Source organism: Spermophilus citellus, assembly GCF_964194105.1.
Source record: "Spermophilus citellus genome assembly, chromosome: 10".
In the NCBI taxonomy this organism is placed as follows: Eukaryota; Metazoa; Chordata; class Mammalia; order Rodentia; family Sciuridae; genus Spermophilus; species Spermophilus citellus.
Window position 1 is genome coordinate 126,170,835 of NC_138197.1, and position 26,407 is coordinate 126,197,241.

The 26,407-nt window shown below is 45.7% G+C and overlaps 1 protein-coding gene and 1 long non-coding RNA gene across 4 annotated transcripts in view; one reads left to right on the forward strand and one right to left on the reverse strand.

Annotated features, from left to right (window-relative positions):
- LOC308658108 lies at window positions 1-24,838 on the forward strand. The gene is made up of 5 exons (XR_014024140.1): window positions 1-170; window positions 8,031-8,207; window positions 19,800-20,029; window positions 20,672-20,891; window positions 21,998-24,838. It is a non-coding gene; the product is annotated as an uncharacterized lncRNA (long non-coding RNA).
- FOXRED2 (FAD dependent oxidoreductase domain containing 2) overlaps window positions 24,838-26,407 on the reverse strand; it is a 17,566-nt gene continuing 15,996 nt past the window's right edge. For all 3 annotated transcript variants that reach the window (XM_081310653.1, XM_081310654.1, XM_081310652.1), the window contains one exon: window positions 24,838-25,149. In XM_081310653.1, the coding sequence (XP_081166779.1) occupies window positions 24,912-25,149 (238 nt within the window). In that variant the 3' untranslated portion in view covers window positions 24,838-24,911. The remainder of the gene's footprint in view (window positions 25,150-26,407) is intronic.

Here is a 26,407-nt window from a genome sequence, read left to right on the forward strand (position 1 = left end):
GCTGCCGCGCTCCTTGCCCACCCCCAGTGGACCCCTGAAGGCTGGGGCTAATTCGGGGTCCTGCCCTCTGTGGCACAAGGCTCTCACGCGGTCCTGCCGGGTCAGGAAGGGTGGCTCAGGTTCACTGAACTCTAACGTGCATTTACGGGGTCCTCCAGGCTGCTTCTCAGGTACTGATTCAAGACCTAGGCTTGGAAGCAGGGCTTCAGGCATGTTGGAGCTCAGATCGCTGAACACGTGGTCTTTGGAGATGGCCCTGCATGGAAATCCTGGCTCGGCCACTTACTAGCAGCTTGTTGTAACCTGTCTAAGGCTGAGTTTCCTGGTGTGTGTGGGGGGCTGGCCCTGTGCGCCTCATGACCCGTTTACAGATGAGCGCACTGACCGAGAGGTCCAGCGGCCCACCCAGGGCATGTGGCCAGTTGGAGACAGTTGAGGGCTCACATCCAGATCTTCTCACCACCCGGCCTGTGTTTTGCTGGCTGATCTGCAAGGATGCTGTGGGGCTAGGTCTGGGGATATTTACTGTTTATATTTGATATTTTTGCTCAAAGGCCACTGGCAGAAGCAGCAATGAAGTACAGGGAATAAAAGTGACTTTTAGCTTCCAGAGATTTTTTTTTTTAAGAGAGAGACAGAGAGAGAGAGAACTTTAATATTTATTTTTTAGTTTTCGGCGGACACAGCATCTTTGTTTGTATGTGGTGCTGAGGATCGAACCCGGGCCGCACGCATGCCAGGCGAGCGCGCTACCACTTGAGCCACATCCCCAGCCCCATAGCTTCCAGAGATTTTACTCCCTTGTTGTAAAATTGAGGCTAATGCCAATGTCCTGGGGCTACTGTGAAGGACTAAGGGGGATGATGCCCATAAAGAGCTTGAGTAAGGGCCCCAAGAGGCCAATGATATGGTTTATTGGGTGCACTGTGCATGGTCAGATGCTCTCTGTCGCACGGTGCTGGGTGGTGTGTTCCATGAGGATCAGCTAGGGCCAGGGAGTTGGTCCAGGTGAGATCTGGCCTTCTGAGATCTGTACTGATTTTTCTGTCTGGTTGTCTATCAGTTGTTGAGAGAGGGATGCTAAAATCTGCTGTGATTGTGCGTTTATCTATTTCTCCTTTAAGTCTGTCAACTTCTGCTTCCTCACTTAAGTCCTGTTATTAGTTCCTACACATTTAGTAATATTATGTCTTCCTGATGTGTCAGTCCTTTCACCATCACAAAATATCACTGTTTTCTCCAGCAATACTCTGTCTTGAAGTTTATCTTATGCGACATTTATTTATTTAGGTACTGGGGATTAAACCCAGGGGTACTTTACTGCTGAACTCCATCCCTAGTCCTTTTTAAAATATTTTATTTTGAGACAAGAGTATTGCAAAGTTGTTTAGAGCCTCACTAAGTTGCTGAGGCTGGCCTTGAACTGGGGATCTTCTCCCTCAGCCCCCAAGTCACCGGGACTGAGGCGTGTGCCACAGGCCCAGCTGTACCTGATCTCTGTAGAGCCTCTCCAGCTCCTGTGACTGCTGCCTGGCTGGTGTGTCTTCCTCAGTCCTGTGCCGTGAGCCTGTCTGTGTCTTTACCTATAACGTTCTTCTCTTCACATACATCTACTCTTGCCTTTTCACACATTGGTACAATCTGTCTCTTGTTTATTTACGATTTTATTTTATTTTTTGCCATTGCAGGGGATCAACCCAGGGCCTGGTGGGTGCTCAGCCAGTCCCCCGCCCCCAGCCCTGCCCCCAGCTCACTCTGTTCCTTTCACTTGCAGTGTGTCATTCACGCATGACACATCTGGAGCTAGTCTACTATGGTATTATTTGTTTTCTGTTTGTCTCCTGTGCTTTTTGTTCTTTCTTTCCAAATTTATTTTTTTCTTAACTTTTTATAGTTATACATGGACACAATATCTTTTATTTCATTTATTTATTTTTATGTGGTGCTGAGGCTCAAACCCAGTGCCTCACACATGAGAGGCAAATGCTCTGCCACTGAGCCACAACCCCAGCCCTCTCCAAATTTCTTTTGGGTTAATTGAATATTTTTTAGAATTCATATTTATCTATTGGAATTTTTAGCTGTACCTTTTTGCTTTTTTTAAAAAAAAATTTTAAAGTTGTAGGTGGACATAATACCTTTATTTGTTTTTATATGGTGCCGAGGATTGAACCCAGTGCCTCATGCGCGCTAGGCAAGTGCTCTACCACTGAGCCACGACCCCAGCCCCTGCCCCCCCTTTTGCTTTTTTTTTTTTTAATGGTTACTCTAGGGACTGCAATGTATATCCTTAAACCAGGTATGGTGGTGCAAACCTGAAATCCCAGTGATTTAGGAGGCTGAGGCAGGAGGATTGTAAGTTCAAGGTTAGCCTGGGCAACTTGAGAGACCCTATCTCCAAATTAAAAAAAAAAAAAGGTGTATCAGAAAAAATCCTGAACTCTCCGTAGTCCATTTAGAGTTAACATGGTACACATGGACGTGTCTGGGTCTCGGGTCTCTGCGGGAGGAGGGAGGGAGACGGTTGGGGAGGGGTCTTCCTTGGTCTGTGGCCTCCCCTCAGGTTTCCTTGTGTGCGTTTTGCTTGAACTCACTGAGATTCTTGAATCTAAGTTTGTTTTTTAACCAAACGTGGGAAGCCTTAAGACATTATTTCCTTGAGAAATAGTTTTCTGTTGTGTCACATTCCACGACTAAAACGCTCAGGGTCCTCTGGGGAACTGGGCTGCACGAAATAACCACACAAGAGACAGAGACACCTTTTTCTTTGGGTTCTGTGACGGCCCCTCTGACCTTAGGGTCCGTGGAAAGAGAGAGAGCCCACACACATTGAACCCTTTTATTGGGGAGAAGCCATTCAAATGAGGCAAGGGGTCAGGTTTTGCAGGAGGTGTTGAGTCTAGCTTTGTGATGTCTGCTGTCAGCAGGTGACTGACATCTAGGAAGGCCACACCCAAAGGCAGAGCCAGAGAAGGGGACACACAAAGGGTGTTTCCATGGAACATTCTATCCCAAACAGGGCAAAAGGTTAGGATGACAAAAGAATAGATGAGTGTAGCTCAGCCCCAGGGTGTGCCTGCTCAGAAGACTGGCCTTGCTATCCGAGGGGGAGGGGTCGGGGGACCAAGTCATGAGTCATGGCACTACAGGAACCAGACTACAGTGATCTTTCAGATCCTCGTGGTGCATCAGGACTGGAGGACGTGGTAACTCAATGTGGCTCCCCACACTGTTTCATTACCTCTGTTCTCTCTTTCTGGTCCTCCAGTGAGACACATATTAGATTTCTTAATATTGTCCTGCTGAGCTGGGCACAACCATGCACACCAGCAATCCCCGTGAGTTGGAGGCTGAGGCAGGAGGATCACAAGTTCAAAGCCAGCCTCAACAATTTAGCCCTTAGCAATTTAGCAAGACCCTGCCTCTAAATAAAAATCAATAGAAATATAAAAAGGGCTGGGGATGTGGCTCAGTGGTTAACTCCCGCTGGGTTCGATCCCTGGTAACAAAACAAAACAACCCAGTTAATATTGTCTCACAGATCACCAGGGCTTTTTGATCTCCCTCTTCTTTTATCCTGGGTTCTTTAGATTGGATAATTCTTCTTCTTTTTTTTTTTTTTTTTTTTTTTTTTAGTTTTTTGGCCCACACAACATCTTTGTTGGTATGTGGTGCTGAGGATCGAATCGGGGCCGAACGCATGCCAGGCGAGCGCACTACCGCTTGAGCCACATCCCCAGCCCCATAGATTGGATAATTCTTATTAATTTATCTTACAATCCATTGACACTTTCTTCTGTCATCTTTAAGGTGCTGCTAAACCCCTCTAGTGAATTTTTAATTTCAGATATTGCATTTTTTTCACTTTTAGAATTTTCATTTGGTTCTTTTTTAGTTGTAGTTGGACACAATACCTTTATTTTATTTATTTTTATGTGGTGCTGAGGATCGAACCCAGCGTCTCCCACATGCTAGGTGAGCACTCTACCCCTGAGCCCCCAGCCCCTCCATTTGGTTCTTTTTATTTTTTTTTAAATTTGTTTTTAGTTGTTGATGGACCTTTATTTTATTTTATATGTGGTGCTGAGAATCAAACTCAGTGCCTCACACATGCCAGGCAAGTGCTCTACCACTGAGCCACAACCCCAGCCCGAAATAGCTGTTTTTAAACCCTTGTTTGCTATACCGAGTGTCGGGGTCAATTCCATGTCAGTCTTTATCAGTCACCTTTCCCCTTGAGTGTGTGTTGAGTATGAGTTGGAATTTGCTGGTTTTTTTTTTCTGTGTCTAATAATTTTGGAGTGTGTCTTGGACATTGTCATTGCAGATACCCCAAAGAGTATTGATTTTTTGTTTGTTTGTTTAGTGGACAGTGATCTTGGTTGAATGGTTCAATTCAAATGTCTTTCTTCTTTGTGATACAGAGGGCTGAACCCTGTCTGTCTCTTCAGCCCTCACTGACTTGCTTGTGGTCTACTCCACCATCCATAGTCCAGGTGTCTGTCAGAGATTTGCATAATGTGTATAAGAACAAGTTGCGGTTCCTTTCATGTGGCTTCTTTTAGAGGAAAGAACTTTCTCCTAGGTTCTGCCAACTATTTGCCTTTAGGTAATTTTATCATTTGTCTGTCTGTCTATATATCCACCTACCTACCTACCTACCTATCATCTATCTTATGCAGAATTGTTATTTGTGGAGAAGGTTTGGGTTTTTTTTTTTAATATTTTGTTTGTTAATTGTAGTTGGACACAATTCCTTTATTTTATTTTTATGTGGTGCTGAGGCGAGTGCTAGGCGAGTGCTCTACCACTGAGCCTCAGCCCCAGCCCTGAAGGTTTGGTGTGATAGAGGAGACTCCACATTATCAAAAGCAAAAGCAGCCAGGTGCTGTGACTCAAATCTGTAATCCCAGTCGCTTGGGAGGCTGATGCAGGAGGATTGTAAGTTCAAGGCCAGTCTCAGCAATTTAGTGAGGCCCTAAGCAACTTAATGAGATCCTGTCTCAAAATAAAAAATTCAAAAAACAGGCTGGGGATGTGGGTCAGTGGTTGAGTGCCTCTGGGTTTAATTCCTGGTACTAAATAAATAAATAGAAGCAGAAACAGAAGTACTTATAAATATCTGCCATTATTATGAGTGTATTTTAAGTATTTTCTGAGTAGCCTGGGAATCCAGCACATAGAGGGTACACTCATTTTTTGTGTGAGATGGTAACTCCCCGTTTCAGTGCTATAAGAAGCAGAAGTTTCTGGTCCTTTATTTACTTTCTGTTCCTGTACATGGACATGATCTCTGCTTCTCTATCTAGTTTCCTGAAACTCACAACAGTTTTAAAGCACAAAGTTGTTTCTTTCTTGGAAATTAGTGAACTGGTTTTTTTGGTACTGTGGATTGGACTCAGGGCACTCGACCACGTTCCCAGCCCCTTTTGTATTTTATTTAGAGACAGGGTCTCACTGAGTCGCTTTTTATTTTTAAAGAGACAGAGAGAGAGAGAGAGAGAGAGAGAGAGAGAGAGAGAGAATTTTAATATTTATTTTTTTTTAGTTTTCGGCAGACACAACATCTTTGTTTGTATGTGGTGCTGAGGATTGAACCAGGGCCGCACGCATGCGCGCTACCACTTGAGCCACATCCCCAGCCCATCACTGAGTCACTTAGTGCCTTGCTTTTGCTGAGACTGGCTTTGAACTCGAGATCCTCCTGCCTCAGCCTCCCAAGCCACTGGGGTTACAGGCATGCGTCACCGTGCCCGCTTGGTGAACTGCCTTGGTGTTTGGATAAATAGTGATTTGTCATTGTGATGAAGTATCCTCAGGTTTCCCAACAGATCCAGGCTGAAGCCAGCTTCTCCATTGGGTGCTTGGAATGCTGGCTCCTTTTTTATTTTTATTTTTTATATTTTGTATCAGGGTTTGAACCCAGGGTCAATTAACCACTGAGCCACATCCCCAGTGTTTGAACAGGTTCTTGCTAAGTTGCTGAGGCTGGCTTTGAACTTGTGATCCTCCTGCCTTAGCCTCCGGAGTCGTAGGGATCACAAGCATGTCACCATGCCTGGCTACTGTAAACTTCTTGATCTGAAAGATGATAAAGCCCTCAGATTTGAGCCACTCTCAGTCAGGTATTCTGTTACCAAGAGTCAGGGCATCCTCCGGGGACTTCCTTCAGTAAGTGCCAACCATGTGCCACAGATTTGTGCATATTTAATGTTCACAACTGTGTAACCAGCAAAAGCGAGTCACTAAGCGACTCAGTGAGACCCTGACCTAAATAAAATACAAAATAGGGCTGGGGATGTGGCTCAGTGGTCGAGTACCCCTGAATTCAAAACCTGGTAATCCCACCCCCCCAAAAAAATGTCTGAAGCAGGTGGTTCCAGGGCAGCCAGTCCAGCGTTCAGTGAGGTGAAACTCCAGGTCACCCCGTCTGTGACTTGTTGTTCCCCCCTCACCCCATGTCTCAAGATGGCTTTCGCAGGCACAAGCACCAGATTCTCCCGTAAGGTCCCCTACATGGGAGTGGATTCCCCACCTGTATTCTCCTGTCTTCTCAAAATCAAGCAGGACAATTTTTCCTGAAACTTCTCTTCCTTTCCACGGATGGACCGAGGGTTTCAGCCACTTCTAAACCAACATCCGGCCAAGTGGCTCAGTTAGACTGATCAGGGTTGGCCCTCAGGCGGTGGCCCCTCTGCCTTCGGCTCCTCTGGCCACACACACCTGAACACAGTCAGGATGCAGCTAACCAGGAAGGAATGGGCATGGCTACCGGGTGGGGGCCACTCTTAGCTTAGCTAGAAACGCTGCGCATTCGAGGAGGCCAGACACAAGCCACAGCTCTGCGCAGTGAGGGAGTGGTTCAGGACATGGGAGGTCAGAGAGGAGCAGCAGGGCAGACCTTCAGGGGGAGATTCTGCAGCGGAGACCCTGTCTCCCAGAGTGCAGGCCATTCCAGAAAGACTCCCCGGCCGCCTTTGCCATTTCAGCCCGCTGTGGGATGGATGTCCGCTGTCAACTTCCAAGCTATTCCTATAAAGGACGGGTCAGGGCAGGTGTGGTGGTGCATGCCTTTAATCCCAGTGACTCAGGAGGCTGAGGCAGGAGGATTACAAGTTTGAGGCCATGCTCAGCATCTTGGCAAGACCCTGTCTCAAAATAAAAGTGCTGACCAGCTCAGTGGTAGAGGGTCCCTGGGCTCAATCCCCAGTACTGAGGAAAAAAAAATAGTGTCAACAAACCTTTTCTAGAAAGGTCAGGTGGTAAATGTGTTGGGCTCACCAGCTATACAGTCTCTGTTGTTACTGCTCAGTCTGCTCTTATAATGCAAAAGCAAACAATGTGTGAATGACCAGCTGTGACTCCGTTCCACTGAAACTCCTGGCACAGGCAGAGGATTTGGCAGAGGTTGGCCAGCCTCTGATTTAAAAGAATGAAGCACAACATCCCCTTTCTCCTGGCTGGAATGTGGATGTGTTGGCTGGAACTGGGGCAACTACTTTGGACCACAAGGTTGTGGTAGAGCAATAACCTAGGAATTTGAGTGTGTGACACTGTGGGTCCACCCTGCCCTCTCCAGACTGCTCATGCCCAGATGTGCGGAAGACTGCTTAGATCTTGTATGAGCTGCTGTTAGTTCGGCTCTGGTAATAGTAGCCATATTAATATGTAACTATCTTATTTCACAAGACCAAAGTATCTTCAAGTACAAATTGAACCACGTCTGGCAAACGTCTGTAGTTCCAGCTACTCAGGAGGCTAAGGCAAGAGCATCGCATGAGCCCAGGAGTTGGAGGCCAGCCTGGGTGACAAAGTGGGAACCTGCCTCTTAAACAGAAAGGAAAGAAGGAAGAAGAAGGTGAAGAGTGAGGAGGGAAGGAAGGAAGGAAGGAAGGAAGTGTAAATTGCCCCATTATTTAATGTATTATTAATAATATAATATAAAATAATATAAAACCCGGCTGTGTAGTTATCGAGCTGCTGTTCCTCACCTCCAGGTCTCTGTTCTGTATTCTGTGTTGTGCTGACAGGGACAGGATCTATGAACCACCGGCCTTGCCTGCCCGTTCTCTGCGAGGAGCTGCTAACAGTGGCCGTTTACAGGAGCCTGGAGGGCGGGCGTTGAAGGGACCTTGTCTCGCTGTGCTTCCTGCTCTCATCCCTGTCAGGAGCCGTGGGCCCTCGCAGGCAGCGAACCCAAAGAGCAGGTTCGTCCCAGCCCTCGGGAGGTGCCAGCCCAGCCCAGCCATGGCCCCGACCCAGGTCTGGCTCCTACCCACTCAGGACCCTCTCCAAACACTGAGGCTCTCAATAGCCCCAGTGTCGTCCCTTGGGTCCCTGGGCTCTTGGTCTCTGTCGCTATGAGTCGCCTCAGCTCCCCTCTGCCTTCTCGTTCTGTAATACTTGAATAGCAAGTTTCCCTGTATTAAGTTCAATAATTTGAAATGTATGATGGGGCTTCTGTTTTTCTTACTGAACCCTGAATAATAAAATAATAAGAAATAATTATTACGTTAGGAGACAACTTATCATTTATAATTTTAATTTTATGCTTTTTGAACAAGTTCTTTTTTGGTTTATTTAGGTAAAACAATCTATATGCCTTATGCATATACAGGAAATGAAATCAAAGATAAGTTTTTTTGTTTGTTTTTGTTTCGGTACTGAGCCACATCCCCAGTCCTTTTTTTATATTTAGAGACAGGGTCTTCCTGAGTTGCTTAGGGCCTTGCTAAGTTGCTAAGATCCTCCTGCCTCAGCCTCCTAAGCCACTGGGATTACAGGTGTGTGCCACTGCGCTCTGCTCAAAGTTAAGCTTGATAAGATATTTGTAAATGTCACACATTGAGAATCCAACTGTTCAGAATCATATTTTGATTCATGGATACCAGTGTTCATATTTTTCCCCCAACAAAATAATATCCATCATGTTGTCCTTCAAGAGTGCCAGTGATGTAATATTCTTTATTTTTTCAGTTGTAGATGGACACATTTATTTATTGATTTTTATGTGGGGCTCAGGTTCGAACCCAGTTCTTCATATATGTGGGGCAAGCGCTCTGCCCCTGTAATATTCTTTTAAAGGATGTTCCATTACTGGTCCCAAATGTTTTTAGGTTACTGACACCTCTTTTGAAAGTTTTGACATTGGAGTTTTCTTCATCTTACCCAAAGTGCCAGCAGACAGTTCTTAGCAGTGACCAGGAGTCCTGTTCATTCCCACAGGACCCTTGATGGTTTGTTGATGGGGACATCATGGCTTCAGCTGACCCTGTGCTTCTAGGAGCAGAACTCCATCATTATGGCTGCCTGGATGATTGTGCTGCTAAGATGCATCTTTTCAGAGATGGAAAAAGTACAATAAGAGACATATTCTAAAACCCAGGAACTGTGGCATGTAGGGGAAACCAGGGCACGGCAACTCTGCCATCCCTCAGCACCCTGCGCTTCCTTCTTCCTGAGGACTTATGCTTCTTGTTTTTTTTTTTTTTTGTACAGGGATTGAACCCAGGGATCCCAACCACTGAGCCGCATCCCCAGCCTTTTTTATATTTTCATTTAGAGACAGGGTCTTGCTAAGTTGCTGAGGCTGACCTTGAATTTGTGATCCTCTTGCCTCAGCCTGCAGAGCCACTGGGATTACAGGTGTTTGCCACTGCACCTGGCTTACTGCTTGTTTAATGTTTTCTCATTTACTGGACTAGAAGCTCCATGAGGGAAAGGATTCTGATTCTTTTTTTTTTTTTTTTTAGTTTTCAGTGGACAAAATATCTTTATTTTATTTTTATGTGGTGCTGAGGATCGAACCCAGTGCCTTGCAGGTGCTAGGCAAGCGCTCTACCACTTGAGCCACAACCCCAGCCCATGATCCGTCTCTCCGACAGCCTCCGGATGCTGGCCTGACAATTCACTGTTACTTTCAGCTTCTTGTGAGTGGGAGCTCTGTCGCCCACTGATGTGGGCCTAGCCCTGTGCCTGAACATAGTTGGCAATCAGCAATTGTTTGTTGTATGGGCGCGTGCGTGTGTGTATGTGTGCGAGAGAGAGAGAGAGAGAGAGAGAGAGAGAGAGAGACAGAGAGAGAGACAGAAAGAAGTGAGAGGCAGCTTGAGTTCACGCTGTGCCGGAGGAAAGCACCTTGTTACGTGTCAGGACAAACTCAGCCCAGCCCAGGAGAAGGGGCTTCCTAGCTCACACAACTGGCTTTTGTTAGCATGGCCTTGCTGGGTTAGTGGCTCCAATCCTGTGGCAGAGTTTGGAGGGACTTTCTGTGCCTTGCTTTATTTCCTCGGCATGTTGGCATCATCCTATGCAGAGGGCAAGATGACTCCTGCCAGCCACAAGGAGACAAGATTTGAGTTTACAATAAAAAAAGAGGAGTGTCCTCTCTCGCCTGGTGTCCTCTGATCCATGAACGTGTGCTGAGCAGCTCAGTTTCCCTGCGTGGGAATCCCTCTTAGGTGCAGGGTGCTGATCTCCGTGAGGTCCCTGTTCCTCTTGCTGCTCATGTGTGTGTGTGTAGCTAGCAGGCCACCTGGGATTTACTCTTAATTTCAGGTGACCACGGAATGAGCTGAATCCAGCCCGCTCCTCCTTTTACCTGCACACGCGTCTTTTCCTCTCGCTTTTCTTTTAATTGTTTTTCTCTGTGTAGGTACGTTAACGATGCAACACTATCGGTGGCCCTCAGTGTACCTTCACAGTGTGCTCTGCCATTTTCTTTGGAATGCATGTCATTATTAACAGTTGCTAACATGGATGTTATATCTGCTTTTACAAACTTCCCTTCCCTGCAGCCGCCTTTGTGTTCTGCCCCATGTCCTTGTTAGCTCTAATCTGTTCTGAGGTCTATGGGAGTGTGATCAAGCCCCCCGGCCCCCCACAAGGTGGCTTGGAACAGCAGCAATCATTTATGTAGCCCATGCGTCTGGAATTGGGGCAGGGCTGGGTCATTACAGCCCATCTCTGCTGCCGCAGTCTGGCTGGGCACAATTCAGGAGCCACTTGTCAAAAGAAACTAACTTTATTTTTAGAACTACAAACGCCAAACAAAACAGCTCCTCAGGAAAAAACCCTCAGAGCCCAACTGCCACCACCGGCTTCCCACAAGCCTCTCACCCCCACACAACCCTCACCACCTCCCACAATCCTCCTGTTCTTGAGGCCGATTGGCTGGGTCATGTGGGCGGAACCAAAGAAGTCCCCCAATGAGCAGCTCCATGGAGGAGCCAATCAGATAGATGTTGCTGGGGCTGCTGTGAGCCAATCATCAGCTGGCAGTCTGAAGGGCAGGGAAACAGCCCAATGAACATCATCGCAGAGGAGCCAATCAGCTAGATGTTGCTGGGGCTGCTGTGAGCCAATCATCAGCTGGCAGTCTGAAGTTTGCTGGCAGCTGGAAGTTTGCTGGGGCCCCTTTGGCTGTGGCTCTCAACATCTCCCCCTCTCTGTTTAAACAACAAGCATGTGGCTTAGGGACCGTGCCTGCCTTAGGTTGTCCAATACTACATATGGTCCTTACCCGTCTTCGGATGAGCTGACCTCAGGGCGTCAGCCTCCTGTCTTAGGTTGGTACCATTGTAATTGGATCTTACCCGTCATTGACTACCGGTCCAGTACAGCCACACCTGTGGAGAGGTCTTTGTCATGACAAGCAGAAGGGAGGAAGATACACCAAGCCAATTGATGGCTCTTGTTGGAAAAATTGTACCACCGATGACATCATCAGCAAAAATACCCCAACACTACCACAAGTCGCTGCACCAACAGATAGTTCACAATGCATACAAGTGAGTTCACAATGCATACAAGTGACACATAGTTTAGGCAAGTTCTGCAAGCAGTTCAGTGATGGCTATTGCAGAAACTGTAGATTAGTTTTATCTTTGTCTTCACCGGCACTGGGATGAAGATAGGAATTCTAGCAATAATGGCTAAAGAAAAAATTATGTAACATTCCAGAAGGCACTAAAAGAAAACAATTTTCTTAACAATTTACATTATCTTGAAGAGAAAAGAAAACAATTTTCTTAACAATTTACATTATCTTGAAGAGAATTATTAAATATAATGAAAAGGAAAGGTGAAAGTAAACAAACAGATCTGTTAACCTTCTTTTTTGTTTACATATTAAAACAATTCTTAATAGTTATTTACCCAATTTAAATTAAACCATTTAAATCACGTGAATAAAAAAAATATTTGGATCCATTTTTTCATGAGCGCTCCTCATATATGATATATGGACATACATACATTCAAACATATAACACAAAACACAAATGTGCACACATAATATAATACATATAACACATAACATAATAGTAAAGGCCTTATAACTTTTTACAGGTGAAATCTCCATTGCAATGTTTAAAAACTCTATAGTCAAAAAAAATAGAACTGATCAGCAAAACATTAACCTAGGTCTGTATGAGCTCAAAAAACAAAATAGAACTTCATGATATGGGAAAGGGCAATAATAAAATAGATATTGAAAAAAGCATCCTGGTTCTGTCGCAGATGTAAGGATAGCCAAATTGGAGTTTTGGATATCAGCTGTTATGGATTTGAGCCAAATCATCTTCTTTTTGGTCTGTAGAAATCGCTTTAGTTATTCTCTCTGGAATCCAAATCGGCTGCTGTTCTCCCTGTGGAAATACACAAACAGGCCCCCGACTCCAGACAATCACTGGGTCAGGATTTTAGTTAATCTTTCCAGAATCCAAATCGGCTGCTGTTCTTCCTCTGGAAACACACAAACAGACCCCCGACTCCAGACAATTACTGGGTCAGGACCTTTCCATTGTCCTGTTAGAATATCTTTCCAAAGTACCTTGGGCTTATGTACATTTTTTGGACACATATGCCTTTCTGCAGCACTAAGTCCTGATGAATCCAAATTTAAAAAGTTTAGAGTAAAAAGAGTTATTTTAAGTTTATCTTTGGGGAATATATACCCCTTCCCAATTCCGTCTTTTTGCTTTAATAAGTACATTTTAATAGTTTGATGAGCTCTTTCAACTATGTCTTGTCCCTGTGGATTGTATGGGATTCATGTTATATGAGTAATGCCAAATGATGAGCAAAATTGTTTAAAATAGGTAGAAGTATAACCAGGGGCATTATCTGTTTTTAACTGTTTTGGAATGCCCACAGTGGCAAAATTTTGTAAGCAATGAGCTATAACATCTTTAGTTTTTTCTCCGGCATGAAGGGAGCCCATCAAAAATCCAGAAGAAGTATCAACTGTAACATGCAAATATTTTAATTTTCCAAATTCTGGCAAGTGTGTGACGTCCATCTGCCAAATATGGTTAGGTATCAATCCTCTAGGATTGACTCCAAGATTAACTTGTGGTAAAAAGGTCACACAATTTTGACATTGTTTTATTATTTGTCTAGCTTGTTCCTTAGTTATTTTAAAACGCTTTTGTAAAGTATTAGCATTGACATGGAACCTTTTATGAAAATTTATAGCTTCTTCTAGTGTAGAGAAAATATGTATGTCATGTGTAGTTTTATCTGCTAAATCATTGCCCAAACTAAGGGCTCCAGGCAATCCTGTATGTGCCCTGATATGTCTTATAAAGAATGGATCTTTTCTGTCCCAGATTAAACTTTGTATAGTGGAAAACAAAGAGAAAACAGTAGAAGAAGGGTAAATCCTACCAGCACCTTCAAGGGATATTATAGCATTAACTATATACTGACTATCAGAAAATAAATTAAATACAGAATCTTTAAACATCACAAAAGCTTGTAATACTGCATTAAGCTCTACCTTTTGAGCTGATTGTTTGGGTACTAAAAATGTAAAAGTTTGATCAGGTGTAACTATTGCTGCTGTACCATTATTTGACCCATCAGTGAATATATTTGGAGCATTCATGATAGGTGTTTTTCTTGTCATTTTTGGAAAAATTACAGGATGCAATGACCAAAAAGACAATAAAAGGATTAGATGGTAAGTGGTTATCAAATGAAACATTAGATTTGCACATGATTATTGCCCAAGTATTTAACTCATTAGCTAATTCATCAATTTATTCATAGTATATGGAGTAATAATTTTATTGGGAGAAATTCCAAATACTCCCTTTGCTGTTTTTATTCCTTTGAGTATTAATTGTCCTACAGCCTCAGGATACCTAGTAAGAATAGTGTTAGGAGAATAAGATAAATGTATCCATAATAATGGACCTTCTTGCCAAAATACTCCTGTAGGAATATTTTTTGTTGGTAGTACAATAAATAATAAAGGCAAACTTATATCAATTCTATCCAAATGCATATTTTCCATATATGTTTCAATGATTTTTAATGCCTTTCTTGCTTCAGGCGTTAACATTCGGGGTGAATTTGGATCTGATGGACCTTTTAGGATATCAAATAAAGGTCCCAATTCTCCTGTTGGAATACCTAGATAAGGCCTTATCCAATTTATGTCTCCTAATAACTTTTGAAAGTCATTAAGTGATTTGAGTTGATCTACTCGTATTTGAATTTTTGGTGGATGGACCATGGTTGAGGATAATAGAACTCCTAAATAATTAATTGGAAAATTTAATTGTACTTTATCTATTGCTATCTCTAGATTATAATTTTTTAATAAATTTGTAAGTGTGGCATAACATTCTAGCAATGTGTTTTTAGCTTTGTGTGCTAATAATACATCATCCATATAGTGAAATATTTGTAGTTCAGGATTTTGATTTCTAAGTGGCTGGATTACTTTGTTAACATAAATTTGACACATAGTTGGGCTGTTAGCCATCCCTTGAGGGAATACTTTCCATTCATATCTCTGATCAGGACCTTCATGATTTAGTGCAGGGATAGTAAATGCAAAACGTGGACTATCCTCAGGATGAATTGGAATTGAAAAAAAAATCTTTAATATCTATAACTAAAACATACCAAGTTTTTGGCAAAGCAGACAATTGAGGAATCCCCGATTGAGCAGGTCCCATAATGACCATTTCATTATTAATGGCTCTTAAATCTTGCAATAATCTCCATTTACCAGATTTCTTTTTGATGACAAAAATGGGAGTATTATGGGGAGATACAGAAGGTTGTATATGTCCTTCCGCTAATTGTTGTTTGACCAGATCATGGGCTACTTGTATCTTTTCTTTAGTCAAGGGCCACTGAGGAACCCATACTGGTCTTTCTGATTTCCATGTAATTTTTATTGTCTCAGTGGCCCTTTGTGAAAATCCAACCCATGTCTGTCTGTTCCTTGATCTATTTGTATTGGTGCTGCTATACCTTGTTCTTGTTTTTCTAATCTTTTTCCTTTCCTAAAACCTTGTCTAGCCATAATAGTGGGTGCATTTTGATTGATGTTATTTGTTAATGTCAAACCTAATTGATCTAAGACATCTCGTCCCCATAAATTTACGGGAAGATGATCCAATACATATGGCTGTATAGTTCCTTCACATCCTTCAGGATCCTTCCAATCTAATACCATTGTGCTTCTATCGGGATTAGTCGCCACTCCTAGGCCTCGAAGCGTTTGAGTGGCTTGTTGTAATGGCCAATGTTTTGGCCATTCTTGACGAGAGATGATGCTAAGGTCTGCACCTGTATCCAGTAGCCCATTAAATTCATGTCCTTGAATATTTAGTTTTAGCATGGGGCGAGAATCTAAATTTAAAGAAAGCATAGCCCAATCTACACCTGTGGAGCCTAATCCCTTGGAACCTCTTTCTACAGCATGACTGGAAAATTTATCACGTAGGCTAGGTATTATTAGTAACTGTGCTATTCTATCTCCTGGTGAAATTACTGATATACCCTTTGGAGAACTGGCTATAATTTTTATTTCACCTTCATAATCGGGATCAATTACCCCCAGACTTATCAAAAGTCCTTTTAGAGTAGAAGAGCTGCGTCCCAATAATAAGCCTACTGTTCCTTTGGGAAGAGGTCCTTTTACCCCTGTGGGAATGATTTGAACTCCCATCTCTGGAGTTAGTACTGATCTGGCGGAGGCGCAGATGTCCAACCCTGCACTCCCTCTGATTTGTCTGATGAGGGATCTGATGGACAATGTGTCCTGGTCACTACCCTGATGGGGTTGCTGGGTTCCTCCAGTGCTCCGTATATTTGTGGTTTGGGGCCCCAGAGCATTGGGGCCCCCTGTCCATTTTTTGGCAACGGAGCCCGATGCCTTTGTCCACGATATTGTGGATAAACACCTTGTCCTTGTTCGTTTTTTGATAATGGAGTACCCTCTATGGTGGTTTGAGAACGGCATTCATTAGCCGAATGTAATGGAGTACCCTCTATGGTGGTTTGAGAATGGCATTCATTAGCCCAATGTCTCCCTCTACGGCATCGTGGGCAAATACCCGGTATTCTACTCCTTTGATACCTAGTTTTGTTAAACCCTCCTCCTATGGGGCAATTCCTTTTAAAATGTCCTGTTTATTGACAATTGTAGCATGTTCTTGGCCTGGTATATAAAGCCTGTTTTACTGCAGCTGCCACAATTTGCCCTTGTTCATTAATGTCTCTGGCATCTAAAGCCTGTTTTACTGCAGCTGCCATGACTTGCTCTTGTTCATTAATGTCTCTACATAATTTAATATATGTGTTTAAATCTTCCTGTTTCCATGGTCTAATGATATCTCTGCACCAACGATTCGCTTGGTCATAAGCCAGTTGTTTTATTAATGGCATTGCTTGTTCTGTATTCCCAAAAACTCTGGTAGCTGTTTGAATAAGCCTATCTACAAATTCAGCGTAAGGTTCATTAGCTCCTTGTATTATCTTAGATAATTGACCTTGTAAACCTCCATGTCCTTGTAAAGTCTTCCATGCCTTAATTGCATCTACAGCAATTTGTGAGTATATGCCAGGATCATATGCAATTTGTTGCTGCCGATCCTCATAAGGTCCCTTTCCTAACAACATATCTAGATTTCTCTGAGAATAACCAGCTGCTGCATTTCGCCTAGCCGTCTCCTTGCAAAATTCCTCATTGGCAACCTTCCATAACAGGTATTGTCCTCCATTTAGCACAGCTTTACAAATATTAGCCCAATCTGCTGGTGTCATGTTTAAGTTGGTAATGGATTCGACCAAGCTTACAGTGAAGGGTGCTTGGGGACCCTAGGTTGTTACAGCCTCTTTTAGCTCCTTCACTGTTTTGAAATTTAAACCCTGGTAAATTCGCTGCCCTCCTACCTCAAATACAGGGCATACTTGAGATCCTGTCTCAGGATCCCAACTATCAACTGCGGGGGTTGGGAGCCTCCCAGCATATGGAGGTGGTGCTGTTGATTGGACACTTATGCCCTCTGGTGATAGAATGCTGTTAGTAGCAGTCTCCTGTAGAGGTGGTGCTGATGGTTGGACACTTACGCTCTCTGATAGAAAGGTGTTATTAGCAGTCTCCTGTTGTAACTTTTCCCCTGATGGCTTTTTCTGCTCTAAACTTCCTTCCTCTGTCTCACTAGCTCGAAAGACCTTCTCTTTTACTTGAATCTTTTCCTCTTTCTGACTAATTTGAGAGACCTTCTCTTTTACTTGAATCAATATGTCTTCTCCTTCCTCTACCTTTGTCTGAATTGAAGGCTTTGGACTAAGCAAACCAGATACCAATGCCCACAATATCAATGTGCCAACTGGCAGAGTCCCTGTGTTGTTCTTTTCTATTCTTTTTAAATCTTCACCATGATGGTTCCATTGTGATATATCTAACAACTCCTCCTTAAAAGGCCATGGGCTACATTTTTGTATTGTATCAACGTATGCCCTGACTGTTCTTGATTTTACTGAGATGCCTCCTTCCTCTAACAATTTACTTAACAGTCTTTCGGTTTGTTTTTTACTAATTGCTGATCCCGTATTTCTACTATAATACAACCCAACAAGATGACGCCAAACAAAACCGAGACAGAATGAAATAAAAATGGAACCATACAAAATCATTATATCAACCTTTCTATCCTCCTGAAATGTCCATCCGTCCTTTCTCCCTATCTGTTCCTCAGACCCAAATAGTTTTTCCTCAGATGTGAGCGGTTTTTCTTCCGTCTCACTCATCTCCAGGGACAGGCAAGTTAAAACAAAAATGAAGCAAAACAAACAGGAATCTTAGAATGGCTTCCCATCCTCTCGCCCTGCCCTCAGGGGCGAGGAGTTTACTTACCCTCAGTCGCTCCCCGTGCGGGCCACCAAATGCCGCAGTCTGGCTGGGCACAATTCAGGAGCCACTTGTCAAAAGAAACTAACTTTATTTTTAGAACTACAAACGCCAAACAAAACAGCTCCTCAGGAAAAAACCCTCAGAGCCCAACTGCCACCACCGGCTTCCCACAAGCCTCTCACCCCCACACAACCCTCACCACCTCCCACAATCCTCCTGTTCTTGAGGCCGATTGGCTGGGCCGCGTGGGCGGAGCCAAAGAAGTCCCCCAATGAGCAGCTCCGTGGAGGAGCCAATCAGATAGATGTTGCTGGGGCTGCTGTGAGCCAATCATCAGCTGGCAGTCTGAAGGGCAGGGAAACAGCCCAATGAACATCACCGCAGAGGAGCCAATCAGCTAGATGTTGCTGGGGCTGCTGTGAGCCAATCATCAGCTGGCAGTCTGAAGTTTGCTGGCAGCTGGAAGTTTGCTGGGGCCCCTTTGGCTGTGGCTCTCAACACTCTGCTCCATGTGAGGTTGATGAGGGGGTTGGAGGCTGGGGTCCTCTTTCCAAGATGGCTCACTTTCTGGCTGGTGCAGGCAGCTCTGCCAGGGGCCTCGGTTCTGCTCTCCAGAGCCTCTCCACAGGCCTTCCTCCCAGCATGGTGGCTGGGTTCCATGACAGGTGGCAGGATCTGCCAATCTTTTCCAGCCTGCACCCAGAAAATGGCACAGCCACACTTTGCCTTTTTCTTTTGGTCCAAACAATCCCAGAGCCAGCCCTGGTTCCAGGGAAGGAGATGGAGACCACACATCTTGAGAGTTGATTTTTGGGCTGTCTTTAATTTACCAGAGTGCCTCATAGCGGGCACTTCTGGGCACCTCTTCTTTTCCCAACAGATTTGTTTGAACTTAAACTCATTTGGTGTAAGGAGATCATCACGTACATTTTTTTTTTCTTTTGGGGATCAAACCCAGGGTCTCACATACTCTAGGCAAGAACTATGCAACTGAGCTACACCCCCAGCATTTTTGAAGTTTTATTTTGAGACAAAGTCTTGCTGAGTTGCCCAGGCTGGCCTCTAACGTGTGATCTTCCTGTCTTGGCCTCCTGAGTGGCCAGGATTATGGATATGTACCACTGCACCTGGTTATCACTCCCAGCTGCAAGAAGACAAGATTTGAGTTTACAGTAAGAGAAGAGGAGTGTCCTCTCCTGCCTAATGTCCTTTGATCCATAATGTAGTCTTTTTTTTTTTTTTTTTTTTTGGTACTGGGTATTAAACCCAGGGGTGCTTTATCACCGAGTTACATCCCCAGTCCTTTTTATTTTTTTATGTTGAGAACTGAGTCTTGCTAAATTGCTGAGGGTCTCAATAAGTTGCTGAGGCTGGTGGCCTCAAACTTGAAGTCCTCCTGCCTCAGCTTCCCGAGTTGCTGGGATTACAAGCATGCTTCACTGCACCTGGCTGCCATTGTTTTATTTCTATACAACATTGAGAGATTACAACACACTGAATGTTTTGTCCCCCCCCCCCCCATGGTGCTGGAATTGAACCCAGGGCCTTGTGCATGTGAGGCAAGCACTCTACCAACTGGGCTGTATCCCCAGCCCCACACTGAATGTTTAGATATGTCTTTGTCGTCTTTTTCTTATAGTGGGGCTCTCCTGCACCCAGTTATTTTTTGATGATTTGGACAACTTGAGAGACTGGGTCTGAGATGGTAACATCTTCAATAGGATGTAAAAGCCCATGATACTTGGAAGATTGTGCAGTGAGCACCAAGCTTGGGGCTTCTCCAGAAGAGTTGGCGTCTCAGGCTTGTTGATGCAGAATGGAGACAGGAGCGAGACGGGAGAGCCTGCTGTCCCTTTCTTCTCTGCTTAGGTACATCTGTTCGTGCTATTTTTTATTTTGGGCTCCGTGGATTGGTTGTGTGATGCATTTGGATAAAATACTTGGGCTGGAGCATCTCACATTTGCCCATCAACTTCACTTTGTAGCAGATTTATATTCCGTCTGGGATGCCAGATTGAATTAAATGCTTTTTTAAAGTCTGCAGTCTGACAAAAATCTTTATCTAGTCAGCACTTTCACCATATTTAAAAAAATAAGCATCTGTGGTGAAATGATGCTGTCATGGCTTATTTTTGAGGGAAGGATCCAATTTGGGGCTGATGGAGCTGGCTGCAGAGCGGACAGTGTTGAGGCCGACACCCAGACTCCAGGGCTCCCCTCCCACCCCAGGTCATTCCTCCCTGCTCCCACCCCCGGTCATCCCACCCTGCTTCTGTCGGGATCTCTGGGTTGACAGAGTAGATGAATTCTCTCTCCTTGCTGTTGTTTTGGTGCTGGGGAGGGAACCCAGGGCCTCATGCATGCTAAGCTGCACCCCACCTCTAATTCTCCTTCTGAGGGAGGTGCCTGTTGTATAATCAGCATTTCATTTTGATAACTTCTCTGTGCTCTTGTGGGAACCACATATGTTCCTGGGTTTGAGAATTGATCTCTTAACTTTTTGTCACCCAGTGTCCACAGGAAGGACCCATCAGAGGGTGATGAGGAGCAGGCTGCTGTCAGTAAGTGGATGGCCCCTGACTGGAAGATAGTGCAGTTTCTGTGGACCCACCACTGTCCTCTGTGCAACCATTCTGGCCTGGTTTCCTCATCTGTAGGATGGGAGAGTTCTGTCTTCCTCATGTAGTTGTGGCGAGTGTAATTATTCAGTGCATGGAATAGTTATTGCTGAGTAAGTAACACATGACCCCATTTAACACGTGAACAGCAAACATTGATTTCTCAAAGTCCCTGTAGCTCTGTATCTGGGAGTGGCTTGGCTGAGTGGTCCTGGCTCAGGGCTGCAGGTCCCTTTTTATCATTTTCTTTATTTTGGGTGCTGGAAACGGGACCTGGGGGTGCTCTACCACTAAGCTGCACCCCCAGCCCTTTAAACAATTTTTAAGACTTTTTAAGAAAAATTTTTTTAGTTATTCATGGGCACAATATCTTTATTTTGTTGATTTATTTTTTATGTGGTGCTAAGGATCGAACCCAGTGTCTCATATTTGTGAGGCAAACGCTCTGCCACTGAGCCACAACCCCAGCCCCAAGACTTTTATTTTTTAGTTGTAGGAGAACACATACCTTTATTTTTTATTTTTATTTTTTTTAATATTTATTTATTCTTTTAGTTTTCGGCGGACACAACATCTTTCTTTGTATGTGGTGCTGAGGATCGAACCCGGGCCGCACGCATGCGAGGCGAGCACTCAACCTCTGAGCCCCAGCCCCCCAGCCCTATTTATTACTACTGTTTTTGATTTTGACACAGGGTCTTGCTAAGTTGCTGAGGCTGGCCTCTTGCCTCAGCCTCCCCAGTTGCTGGGATTACAGGTATGCGCCACCACATCCTAGAGGCAAAAGGAATTTGGGGCTCTACAATACACTGGAGACTAAACCAGGAGGTCCGCACAGAGGGAAGACTTTTATTTTTCATTCTCTGTCTTGTAGGACCTGGGTTGTGCTGAGTCAGCCCAGTGTCCCCCGCCCGCCACTTCCAGTTGGCTTCTTTGGAGGAGCATGTTTCGCCCTGGCACCTGCTGCAGTCTCTTCCCCACCAGGGAGGAAGTAGTAGCTCCTGCTAGAGGACACTGCCCCTGGCACCACCGGGCCAAGAAGGGAACGTGTCCTCTGGGAAGGGCTCCGGGTCTGCTCATCCTTGGCAATTCTAAATTTCAAAAAGCCAGAGATTATTTTTCAAAAATTAATTTATTTCACTATGATCATAATCACAAATTTGAACAAAGCAGAGAAAGGAAACAAGCCCGAACCCCACCTACTTCTTCAAACCCACAGGTAACATGGCTGCCCTTGGGGACACTCTGTCCCCAGTCCCCTGGGTGGAGCCGTCCTGCTTTACTCGGTTACAGGCTGGTGGTTACAGGCAGGTGGCTGCAGCGACTTCACCTCCTGCTTCTTTTCACTTAACTATGTGACGCGTGCTCTGGGCTCCCCGGTTTTTCCACATTTCAGGAGCCAGTAAGAGTCCACCTGGCTTCACGTTTCTCCCGGCCGTCCACCATTCTTGTGTAATAAATACCTTGATTTTAATGTGTTTATTCCAGTGTGATTATCTTTTGCCTTTTTACCATTTTCTTTAATCACATTAACCAGCAGGGGCTGGCAGGGGTTCCTGGGAGTGTTAAACCTCTTTCTCTGGAAATTCATTTCTCCTACTTCTGAACTGGAAAAGTCCTCAACCTGAGTTTTTATATGGCTTCAAAGGTTCATCTGGAATTAATTTGTAGTTCAGTGTGACAGAGGGGTCTAAAACAAACGTCCCCAGAAACTACAAACCAGTTGGGCTAAAATTTTTCATGGCATGGTCCTGCACGATCCTTTTCATTGATTTGTGATTTTTTTTTCCTTGAGGGGGATGGAACGAGGGCCTTGTGCCTACTGGGAAAACCCTCCACTTCTCCAGACGGATTCCTTTTCTTTAATTAATAGGTACTGAATCCAGATGCACCTGACCACTGAGCTACATCCCCAGCCCTTTCTGTTTATAAATTTATTTATGGCACCAGGGATTGAATCCAGGGATGCTCAACCACTGAGCCACATCCTCAGTCCTTGAGATAGGTCCTCACTGGGTGCTGAGGCTGGCCTCAAACTTGAGGTCCTTCTGTCTCAACCTCCTGAGCCTCTGGGATTACAGGTGTGCCCTGCATATGGCAGGATTCCTTTCAAAATCACCTCTTATCAAAAACATTTACGTATGGTAGATTGTTTCACTGGCTCATCTGTTTTGCACCAATAACCTTATATTAAAAAAAGGAGGAATTATTGAAGTCAGGCCTCAGCTAAAAGAGGAATTTGGTCCAGCTGCAGAAGCTCTACGCCTGTGCTGCTCAGACTTGCCAAAAAAATGAAGCGAGGTACAAAAGTGGAAACGTGAATCCATTTCACCCACACCCAGGGAGCTGGGGGGTGACAGCACTCGCTGTCCTTACACTCAAGTTCATAGAAGACGTCCATTCGCAGAGCCAGGGCAGTGTTAGAAACCCACCTGGGCCCAGGGCGGGGAACTGGGTGGTGGGGTGTGTGCTCACCTACTCCAGGCCGGGGTTCACCCCCAGTACCAGAAACCACAACAGAAATAGAAGAAAAAAGAAAATGTTCTCTAACACCACAGGAAGGCAGCAGCCACCTGCACACGGCACCCCGAGGCCACAGGCACCTGAGGCAGGCCAAGGGAAGGGGCAGGGACCGCTGTGACTGTCAGCTGGGAGACTCAGCAAATGCCACAGTGATCTTCATTAAAATCAAGAAAACCAGAGAAGACATCGCCAATCAACTGAGCAAGAATGGAATCCTGCCTTCTTAAAAGCAAATAAGGCTGGCTGATATTTTGGTGGGATGATTGACTTGGCAGATGAAGGCAGTAGCAGATGTCACATGTCGAGGCGTCGCCAACCACTTGTTATGGCACCTCAAACTGTTATTGAACAAGTGGCTCAGCTAGCCCCAGGGCTTCGGGAATAGGATCGGACACTGGGCACAGCCCCAATTAAAAGACTCATTTAAAGCATGACTTTGAAAAGGCAGGAGGGGACCCACAGGGTCCTACGTGGGCTCGACTTGGATCTGTGTGAAATTCAGTGAACACCACACCCGGGATTCGGGAAAACCCTTAATTCAGGAGCTTCAGCTCTGTGCAAACTGTCCCAGGTAGGATCATGGGGGCGACAGTCACCCTGCTGTGGGCGAAGTGTGGGACTTGCAGTGTTGGAACTCTGCCAGGGACAGGAGGTGACTGAGCATACAGCTAGGCCAGTGGCTATGGGGCTTTGGAACTAGCCAGGAGGGGAAGAGGGGGAGCCCAGGAAGGGGCTTTGGAATTTTCAATGGCCGCATGAAGAACTCGTGAGCAGCCCTGAGAAAGTGACCACCAGGCCCAGGCTCAGGCCTTGCCTCAGGAACGAGAGAAACCCCTGAGGGGCACCCAGTGATGAGGGACAAGAGCAGCTGAAGAGCTAAGGGAACCAGGAATGACTCACCATTGCTGTCACCCGGGGGCATCTGCATATGTCTCCTGGTGCATGTGACAGGTGCAAAACAGCTTCACTATACTGGGCAGGGGCGGGTCCAAGCAAGGTGTGCTTCAGGACACCAGAGGCCAGGGGAGGGGTGGGGATCAGGACACAGGATGCAGAGCGGCTGGGGCAGGACCCTGACCCTGAGAGAGCCACAGCTCAGCACCAGGTGGCCTTGCAGGGACTTCTCTCTGCCATGCAAACCCTCGGGGTGCCTGAAGATAAGTGCCTCCAGAAACCTGATGACAACGAGGGTGGGTTTCACCATGAAGGGTCCCAGGTGGGCTCTGGGCCGGTCACAAGAGTGGAGTGGAAGGAAAAGGAGCAGGTGGGCCCTTGAAGGGGACAGAGTGGGCCAGCTTGGCACTCAGCGATGGTCCAGCTGAAGAGCTCGGCATTAGAAGGCAGCTCATACCGGCAGAGGATGCCCTTCTCCTCACCCCGCTTCTTGGGCACCAGGGACCAGGCCGGGGGGACCGCAGTGCTGCAGCAGCCCCACTGCTGCTGGCTCTGCGGGTGGCTCTGGTGTCAACCTGGCAAGGCCTCAGTGGCCTTGGGCCGTCATGCATCAGTGGAGGGGGCTGCGGGGAGAGAGGGCTGACCGTGGCCTGTGGGGAGGCCTGGCCGCGGTGCCCACAGCCCAGGAGGACCGTCAGAGCTCCTCCTTGTTGCTGTCAAGGGACTGGAGTGGAGGCCCCCGAGACAGGCGGTGACCTTCTGGCCCGTGTTCCCCAGGCTGCTGGCTGCTGTCCTCCAGGGGCTCGTCCATGGTGGCATAGTCCTGCAGGAGCCCGCTCTCCACGCCATGCCGCCGAAGGCTCTCGGTGCCCATGAGCCCCTGCATTCTCAGGTACCCCTGCTGGCAAAACGGGGGCAGCTTCTGGCGCGTCAGGGTGAACAGGAAACAGGACTCTGTATGAAAGCAGGAGGAGGAGGAGGAGTCAGGCTGGGAGGCAGGCTGGAGGCGTGGGGAGAGGTGCAGGAAGGGAAAGCTGGGGGGCTGGGGCATCTCAGTGGGCCTCGCCCAGGACCTTGCACCCCTTGAAACTGCCATCTGACCTTTCTGGGTGCCTCACACATGACCTGGGTAGTCATGGATCATGACTTTCCATGAGGACAGGAAAACAGGAGGCTGCCTTGACCTTTTGGGAGAACAAGGCTCCAAGGTCAAAGCCAACCACAGAAATGACTGGGGGGCTGGGGATGTGGCTCAGTAGTAGAGCACTTGCCTAGCATGTGTGAGGCACTGGGTTTGATTCTCAGCACTGCATATCAATAAAAAAAATAAAGGTCCATCAACAACTAAAAAAAAAAAAAAAAAAAAAAAGAAACGTCTGGGGCAGGAGCTCATTCCTCTTGAGCACACCCTCAGCCTTCTCTTCTGGAGACTTGCTTGGATGTGGTGGGAATTCAGTGGAATTGTGAGCTGAAGCCTCCTGCAACAGTATTTGAGTTGCAAATACTGCATGTGAAGTTCTGTCTAAATACTGTGGGGACAAAAAAGATAAATATTCTGTCCTGCCCAGGATGGAAATCATGCCTTTGACCAGTGTATACACATGGTATATACTACCTGCCTGTTAGTTACTTAGGTATCGTGATTATCAGATGACAGTGGCAGTATCTCAGTGCTGGTGTTTAGGTAACCTGCTAGGAGCCACAAGCAAATATACAATGTATGGCACCTTTGGTTGTAAAGTGACGCCAGCTAGCCACTGAGATGATTATGTTAAGATTTACATTCATATGCAAATTGGACTCCCGCTGTTCACCTTGGCCTGCTACCGGACTCATGTTACGGACTCATGTTACCAGACTCTTGGAGAGTTCCCATTGGTTGGGGAAGGATAGTAGGAGGAAATTCCGGGGGAGGTCCGGGGGACCCCGGGGTTCCGGTCGGCGCGCGGTTCCGGTCGGACACCCTCGTGGGAGGACCGGTTTTTGACTTGCTGGCGCTGAGAGTGTTAGCGGCTTTTTCAAAATAAAGTTTTGTTCCTGCTTGATTGGCTCGTGATTCTGTGCCCAGCCAAGACTGCGGCATTTTTTTTTTTTTTTTTTTTTTTTTTTTTTTTTTTTTTAAGCAGGAACAAAACTTTATTTTGAAAAAGCCGCTAACACTCTCAGCGCCAGCAAGTCAAAAACCGGTCCTCCCACGAGGGTGTCCGACCGG